The sequence below is a fragment of the Ipomoea triloba genome, chromosome 3 (assembly GCF_003576645.1).
Source record: "Ipomoea triloba cultivar NCNSP0323 chromosome 3, ASM357664v1".
NCBI lineage: Eukaryota > Viridiplantae > Streptophyta > Magnoliopsida > Solanales > Convolvulaceae > Ipomoea > Ipomoea triloba.
In genome coordinates, this window is record NC_044918.1 from 18,194,593 (window position 1) to 18,203,410 (window position 8,818).

The following is an 8,818-nucleotide window of genomic DNA, read 5'->3' on the forward strand; positions in this document are numbered from 1 at the left end:
TCAACAATTAATTGTGACAATGGCACCACATACATGACATATACAAGCCTTTAAGAAAGGAGATTAATACAAGATTGAGCCCTACCAAGATAATTTCTAGTGGATTAGAAATATTATAATAAACTATAAAAAAAAATTAGATTAAACTTTAGTAATTATTAATTGTTGTATGAGAATATGTTGATTAGTCATAATGTATTATTACATGCAGTATCTTCATTATATAGCAATGGGCCAAATGACTTTATTTAAGGCTTAGTAGGCTAACACACTGGGCTTTTAACTAAATGCAAATAATTCAAGCCCAATTCCAATAAAGGCCCAAACTATATGTATAGGTCATTTATATCATGGACCAAGGTCCACATAGCATTATAGACAAGAATCAAACCTCCACAGCCCCGCTGAAAGCAAGTCTTAAATGAGAATTTCATCCACTAAACTCACACTATATATTGATAAGCTAGTAAACATATTTTCTAAATTAAAAAGCAAAACAAAAAATAGAAGAAAATGAAAAACTAGATTAAAGAAACAAAAAATCAAAGTAAACTCAAAATTTAATAAAACACAATAAAATAAATTTTTTTATCCCGCATTACACAATATTCTTCTCGCTCTCACTCTATTTAAGAATACAACACCTTCAAGGTATGAAGGGAACTCATTTCCATTCTGTCATAAGAAGAAAAACCACTGCATAAAATTAAGCAAATGATGCAGTAACCCATTGATGACCAGAAAGTTGTGAGCTCTTCCACCTGTTGGGACTGGAATAAATAAAAGGAGAAATCAAAAACTATGCTAGGATGCGGGAAAAAGTTCCATTAGAATTTGGAAGAATACGAGACAGGCCGGGATGATTAACATGCTCATATAAGTTCATAAGTTTTTCAGTTGGCCAAGAATACACTAGTAAAAAGAATGATTGGTTCTACATAAGAAACGCACGGAATAGACGATACTCTATAATCTGTATCATGAAAGCAAGATAGAACTATCTTGGAGATGGTAGATAGCGGTACCCAACCCCCTAGATACCCCTACCCTCACCAAGCACCTTGTGCTCAGATGGCATGTAGTGACTCTCCCATAAGAGAGGTCATGAGATCGAGCCTCAGTAGAGGTGATATTGACTCTTTGTGCTTCAATAGGTTGAGAAAGTATAGATGAACAGATACTACATTGTAATAGGGTCAGTTGTATTTAAAAAAAAAAAAAAAAAAAAAAAAAAAAAAAAANAAAAAAAAAAAAAAAAGATACCCCACCCCCACAAAAATGTGAACAATAAGACACTTCGAATTACTAATGCATTTTCAATTGTAAGGTGCAAAAGCTCATACCTTGAATGCTAGTAGCTTTGTTCTTCTCATTCTATGAAAAACTTTTTTCTAAACGAGGGGTTTGGATCCCCAGAAGAGTGTCTAATCTCACAATCAAACTCGACTTCCAGCAATCGGTGGTTTTGTTTAGAGCGGATCATGTCAAATTTGATTCTAATGTCATCGCCCTTGGCAACACGCTTGGGAGGATGCAATAGAAACACCTGACAATTACACAAAGGACGGTAACAACCTTAATTGATAGTAATCACATTGCGATTCTTTTGCAAAGAAATAAACTAAACAAACTTCCAATTGTAGCACTTGAGATGACAGATACTGATGTTTACAAACCTGCTGGCCCCAATGTGTACCAAACTCTTCACTAGGAGCTGTTGTCAACTCAACCTCCTGTTTAACTGGATTGTCATCGCGTCCCTAGCAAAACGAACCAAACAAGTTTGAATAAACGAAATTGGTTCAGAGATATGTGCTATACCAGTAACGTGTAAAAACCCAGAGAGAGCAGAAGTCAACTCACTTTGAAGTGGACATCGAACCATCCACCAAACCCACAAAGCCTTGCGATTTCAGCAGTAATCAATGATGAAACACTTCCACGGACATTGCGTATGTCGTTAACAGTTGAAGTCAAGCAATCAATTTCCTTTATGATAGCAGGTTGTCCTATCACTTGATTTGGATGAAGGTTGCTCCAAAGTGACGTCTATAGAATTCATTAGCATGATTTTAGTATTCGCAACAAAGTAAAAGAGACTAGAATGAGCAATAAGGAATAGGAATCTTGAGCAGAAAGTCAGCCATGTTCAAGTACAAAGCAAACAGGACAATTTTACAGTAAGGCAATACTGCAATTATTGTTAGGCCGCTTTAGCAAAAAGTACTAAAGAAATGGTTCACTCACTCGTGTGGAATTATGCAAGAATATATATGTAAGCCCATCTTTAGCAAATAGTGTCTCTGATTGCATAAAACTAAATTCAACTTTTGGTTATTCATGAAAATGGTCCTATTTCCTCACCTCTGAGATAATACATTTGTGATCTCATCTTTAACAAATAATCAACTCTCATTACACAAAACTAATCAAAGAGAAAATGTTGGTTTTTCATGAGAAGTATTTTTTCACTATTGCAAGCAACATTTACATGGGGGTAATAAGTCTATAGTACATGTGCAGTTCATGTACTAGTTGACGGCTATTGGTCACTTCTTAATCTTTCAATTAAACAATATAATAATGAATACCAACCTGTAAATAGTATTTTTTCTGTTCTTCCAGATAAGGTTTTGTTAAAACACTCATATCAACACCATAATGAGTTTTAGTATCATTCACAAAGTGATGCCAATCATCCACGGCTCCATCATAATCAATCTTCTTTTGATCCCCTACTCCAGACCGGATAGGTGCTACCCACATCCTAGCATGGCTTGGGTACCTGTAAAACCATTTTACCAAGATAGAAAAGGCATGAATCACAGGCATTGTGCTTGAAACAAGATTAGTAAAATGATGAAGCTAATATCACAAAGTTTGGTAAAGACTGAAAGAAACATCAACTAAAAAAGTTGTGCGAATAAATGTGCAAAGACACCTACATAACTCCGTTTGGCTTCAGCCAGCGGTCACGGGCACAAATTACAGAGTCAAACATTGACTCTCGAAGAAGAAAGTATCCCATCCATTCCGAAATAATGACATCAACTGCCAACCAATGCAATTGTTACATAAGTATCAAAGAAGAAATTTTGATCCTCCAGTACCAAAAGAGTATTCATGCATTTATTTATTACATATGTATGAAAAGCTCTCACCCTTCTCTGGCAGATTAACATCTTCAATAGAAGCCTCAATAACTTCAACAACTCCCTCAAGGTTATTCGCTCTAACTAGTTCACGGGCATGATCTGCCATCTTGGTGGCTTCCACTGCATACACTTTTCTTGCACCTGCCTGCGCTGACCATATTGCTAGAATACCACTCCCAGTTCCTACATCCAATACGGCCTATTGTAGGGATAACAAACCAACTTAGTCAAATTACTTACAAAAGAAAAAACCATAATTCTCAATGCATAAATTATATAATTAGAGTACAACCATTCTCTTTCTCAAGATTTCTGCTTTATTTGCAAGCTCCTAAGAAATAGGATAGTATAGAGCTGTTTTCTTTGTCTGTGAGCAAGTTTTTCATCTCACTTACAAGAAGATATGGGACAAAATTTAGGACAGTAGTAAATTAGCCACTCTTCCACATCTAACAAAGAATCTAATATGCAATACATGTATTTCTCTCTATCAAAATCTTGAGAAGCCACGGAGGCACTGAATAGTAAGAACAATCTTTAACACCAAGCTCTCACCTCCACCCCCAACACAACACACACCTTATAAAAATATAATCTTTTATAATTTATCTTCATGAACTCTTTTTTTTCTTCACATTTAGCATTATAATCAAATTTATGCATGCTGATAAAAAATCAAAGCACACTAGAGACTTAAGAACTTCTTCAAACTATCCAACACTTGTCAAAACACAGAAACGCTAGAAATTACAAACCAACGCATATGAATTGTTTCAAAATTTTAAATACATTGTGATGCATTCATTAATACATAGAGGGGGAGGGGGAGGGGGTAAAAGCTCGAACCTTTCCGGCAAAGTGATGCTTGTTCTGGAAAACGGCGTTGTAATAAGAGTCCATGCGAACGCGGTCGGTGAGCATGTCTTTCTGATGGTAGAGAAAGGCGTAAGTGCAGAAATAGTTGGCGAAATCGACGTCCTTGTCCACCGCCGGGGCGGCGCCGTCGCCGCTGCTGATGGCGGCGGGCTGGATGCCATTGGATGAGCTCCCCATGTGAGCTAACAAAAGCACAACGCAGAGAGACAAGGAGGGAGAAGGGAGAACTGAGAAGAAGAGAGTATTTGATGTTTAGCGTTTAGGGCAGCGAATGAGTCGCAATCTGGTGTGGAAAGCCGCAGGGGATATTGCTTGCTACTCCGTATACTCCTCCTTCGCCTCCTAGGAGTTTATTACCGAAATGGTCCCTCGATTATTGCAAAATTACTAATTTGGTCCTCAATAATTTTTTGTGTCCAATTAAGTCCTTCGACTTTGAAAAATTTAACCAATTTGGTCCTCCGTTTATTTTGCCGTTAAACATCCGTTAAATCAGGACCAAATTGGTAATTTTGTTATAGTCAAGGGACCATTTCAGTGAAAATTAATTACCAATTTGGTCCCTTGACTATAGCAAAATTACCAATTTGGTCCCGATTTAAAGGATGTTTAACAGAAAAATAAACGGAGGACCAAATTGATTAAATTTTTCAAAGTCGAGGGACTTAATTGGTCACGAAAAATTGTTGATGACCAAATTGGTAATTTCATAATTGTCGAGGGACCATTTTGGTAATAAACTCGCCTCCTTGCTTTTCTTTCCGTATTTATCCCTTCAAATATTTGACGGAAAAAGAGTTAAATACACCCCTAAATTTTACATCAAAAATTAATTAAGCACCTAAACTTTAAAAAATTACAATTAAATATTCAAATATGTTATTTTGGGTCAAATAAGTTAAATTTACCGTCCAATGACCTTGTGGTCTATTGGCACCCGGTGTCCCGGTTAACACTCCCACATGGACGATGGGAGTGGATTCGAGCCTCAACTGAGGCAACTCTTGACTCTTTGTGCTTCAAAAACTGTAAAAACTGTAATAACAAGTCATTTGCCAGTTTTTGATAGCAAATGACCTGTTGCCAGTTTTTGGGTTTCATTGCCTCAATTCGACATGTTTGAAGGTTTAATTGCAATTTTTAAAAGTTTAGGTGTGATAGGGAATATATCTCGGGTATACGGCATTAAATATTTTATACGTAGACGTATACGAGTACAGGTACTAACCCTATAAAAGGGACCTTAGCCTTGCATGGTAGGGGCTTTTGGACTCCTCTCACTCCCTCTCACTAAAAGACCCAAGAAGCTATTCACTCTCTCTACATTATGCAAGAACAATGAATAAAATGACTTGTTTGGGCTCAATTCTTGGATCTACTTTACACTACTACATAAATTGCTATACACTAGGAAATAATCCTTATCAAATATTATATATATATATATATATATATATATATATATATATATATATATATATATGGCTCGCGAGTGGCTCGACGAGCCATGGGCCTAAGACATTAAAGCTCGAGCCGAGCTTTGACCGAGCGGCTCGCAAGCAGCTTGCGCACCGCTCGACTCATTTACACCCCTACATCCAATACAGGGGTTTTTTTTTTTCATGTTTTGGCCATTTTGGAGCTATGGACTACACATCCGCCTCGTTCACATCGAAAATCTCTCCGCCCCACACCACAATGCAAGCGCTCAACTCCACCGCGCTCTCCCAATCAAAATTCTACCAGCGTCTGCTCATAATGATTAAGGAATTACACGACCAAGTACTAGAATGAAATACCATAAACAGACAATGCGAAACCAAGAGCTTTGAGGAAAGCTTAAGAAATTAAATGTGCATATAACGAAACAACTAAGTTTAGAGTGATATGGATACCAAAGCATGAAATTGTAAAAATTACTTCAGGGAAAATAACCATGGCGTCGAAAGCGAGGCGCGAGTTCCAAGACGAGACCGGGATTGGTGGCAAACCATTCGATGTCTCATTCATTACCGTAGTAGAAAAAGATAGGGCCAAGGCGAGACGGGCCTAGCCAGTGATCGGTGTTGATGAGGTAACGGTGACGAAAGGGAGGGAGATCGGCGAAGCTGAAGTGGTCCAGTCGCTGCTCAAAGTAGCGAATCTCATATTTGTACTGCGGTGCTCCGATTGTCTTGAAGGGTAATCGCAATAATTTGTTGTGAAAGCGAGCAACAGACTTGGAAGATCGTGGAAGAGAGAAGGAGGTTTGCGACGAGACGAAGAGCAAGAAGAGTAAGCACAGTATAAACGCCAACGAACTCGCCATTGTTCATAATGGCGAAGAGCAGGAAGAGTAAGCACAATATGAAAGTAGGAAAAGACCAAAAAAACCGCACAAAATCCGAGTAAAATCCGTGGGTAAATTTGTGATTTGGCAAACCGGGAGAAATCGATGAGAAATCCGGGTAAAATCCGTCGGCGATTTGGAAAACCGGGAGGAATTGATGAGGAATTCGGGTGATTACAAAGGGAGAGCGAGCGAGGCGGGTGAAGCTGTGGGGCACGAATCCATGAAGAGTATCGAATTGGCGACGCGGGAGTAGCTACTGGATGGTGATAACTCGTTTGGCGAAGAGTTAATAGTGATATTAACAGAGGAGGAGATAATTGACGGAAATTTTGACGGAAAATCATAAAAGTAAGGTTAAATTAGGTAATTTCTATGAATAATATAAATCTGAATCATCTTAACAATCCATTTAATTAAATAATCCATCTGAACCATCAATTTGATTAAATAATTTGACCGCCATTTTGTATCCATTTTAGGCCTACTCTCTTTGGCTCTTATTAGTATGGTAGATTAATAACAATAATAAGAAAAAAGAAATAATAATAATAATAATACAAAACAAAATTATATATATAATAATTTTTTTAAACACAAATTACAATTTTTGATCCCACATTGGTAACTTAAGAAGAGGAGCTGAGCTCCTCTATATAAGAGAAGCATTGCTTTTCTTTTGAAATTAACAACAGGACGAGGAAGCCTTTAAAGAGCCAAAAGCTCATTCATTTAAGGAGTCTTAATTGTTCTTAGTTACAAGATTTTTTTTAAAAAAATAATATAGGAGCGTTTTGGGAAAATGAAGATCTTTCTCCAAAACGCACCAAGGGGTAAAATTGGAAATAACAACATTAGGCTATTCCTGAGGACTCAGGAATAGCCTAATACCTAAGGTGCCTAGGAATCTTTATTCCCCTTGCAAGGGGAATAGGTCATTCCTAGGAACACTATTCATGGGAATAGAAAATTTTACCAAACAGCGGAATAAGCCTATTACTAGTAATGTTATTCAATTCCAGACCTATTCCGCGAACCAAAGGTGCCAGAAAAGTAACACTCTAAATTTTGATTATTCAAAATAAAATGTAGATATAATTGACCCGATCCAATGAGCACACATAGCCACAACACTCGATATTATGCCACTTATCATTAACATTATTCGTATGTTAAAATGAAAAAAAAAAAAATCACTTTCAAATAACTTTAATTTTCTCATTTGAAAAATAATATAAAATGATGGTGATTAATATGTTTTCTATTTTAGTATTATTATTTTTAATTTATAATAAACAAAAATTGAGAAAATTGTGAAAATGAGAAACGGAAAACAAAAAAGAAAAATGTACTAAATAAGTGTTTCTTTTTTTGAACACTATTGACTCTGTTACATTGTAATATCTGTTCATACATACTTTCTCAACCTACTGAAACACAACGAGTCTCACTGGGGAGGGTTACAACTATGTCGCTTGGCAACAAGGCCTTTGACTACTAAATAAGTGTTTAAACACCTTATATATATTTTTGCCTTTGACTACTAAATAAGTGTTTAAACACCTTATATATATTTCTTCTACCATTGTAAATTTTTTTTAATATTAAAATTCAGTATTTTAAAATATTTTTTTAATTATAAAAATTAAAAAATATGAGTGTTTTAAAAAATAAATATTTTCTTAAAAAAAAAAAAAAAGAAGGAAAGAAAAGTGGAGCATTTTGATCGTACAGGCTACAGCGGTCCAAGTCAATCAATGGTGAGCCGTGGTGATAACGTAACGACAAACGATTAACATTAGTGTTAGGGGCCGTTTGGTTCGGGTCATCTGAGATTACCTAGGTAATCTGAGTCTGGTAATGTTATATTACTTTGTTTGTTTCAAGTTATGAGATTACCTGGTAATGTTATATTATCTCAAAGCTGATGTGACGGTAATGTTTCAAGGTAATGTGATTACCCCCGTTTTTTTAGGTAATCTAAGATTACCTTGGATTATTCCAACTTTGCCCTTGTTAATTAATCCTTATCCTTATATAATAATAATAATAATAATAATAATAATAATAATACTAACACAATAACATATATAAAATAAATATATTTTTATATAATCAAATATACATGTGTGTATATTTATATATTTATTTTTTTAATATTAAGCATCAATACATTCATACATATAAATAAATAAAAATACACACAAATATATATATATATATATATATATATATATATATATATATATATATATATATAAGGACATTATAGTAAATTGTCCCATATAACCTAAAATATAACCCTTAACCAAACAAAGTAATATTATATTCCACAATCCAAACCAAACACATCAGGTAATCTTACATTCTCAAAATCTCACATTACCTTCCTGGAGGTAATCCTATTACCTGGGGTAATCCAAGATTCCGTGAACCAAACGCCCCCTTATAGTTATGA

The 8,818-nt window shown here is 35.5% G+C and overlaps 1 protein-coding gene across 1 annotated transcript; it reads right to left on the bottom strand.

Annotated features, from left to right (window-relative positions):
- Positions 1-542: 542 nt before the first annotated feature.
- Positions 543-4,400, bottom strand: LOC116011937 (protein arginine N-methyltransferase PRMT10). Its single transcript, XM_031251372.1, has 8 exons — positions 4,002-4,400; positions 3,162-3,354; positions 2,946-3,051; positions 2,596-2,785; positions 1,864-2,049; positions 1,677-1,760; positions 1,344-1,546; positions 543-770 (listed from the first exon to the last, which is right to left on the bottom strand). The coding sequence occupies exons 1-7, from the start codon at positions 4,206-4,208 to the stop codon at positions 1,370-1,372; spliced, it is 1,143 nt and encodes a 380-aa protein (XP_031107232.1). The 5' UTR covers positions 4,209-4,400; the 3' UTR covers positions 543-770; positions 1,344-1,369.
- Between the last annotated feature and the right edge of the window lie 4,418 nt (positions 4,401-8,818).

Excerpts from the sequence above, each read along its gene's own strand:
- LOC116011937 (XM_031251372.1), bottom strand. The coding sequence starts at position 4,208 with ATGGGGAGCTCATCCAATGGCATCCAGCCCGCCGCCATCAGCAGCGGC. Across the intron at positions 3,355-4,001 it reads AGCATCACTTTGCCGGAAAG|GCCGTATTGGATGTAGGAAC; the intron begins GTTCGAGCTTTT and ends TCCCTACAATAG. Across the intron at positions 3,052-3,161 it reads TGTTAATCTGCCAGAGAAGG|TTGATGTCATTATTTCGGAA; the intron begins GTGAGAGCTTTT and ends ATTGGTTGGCAG.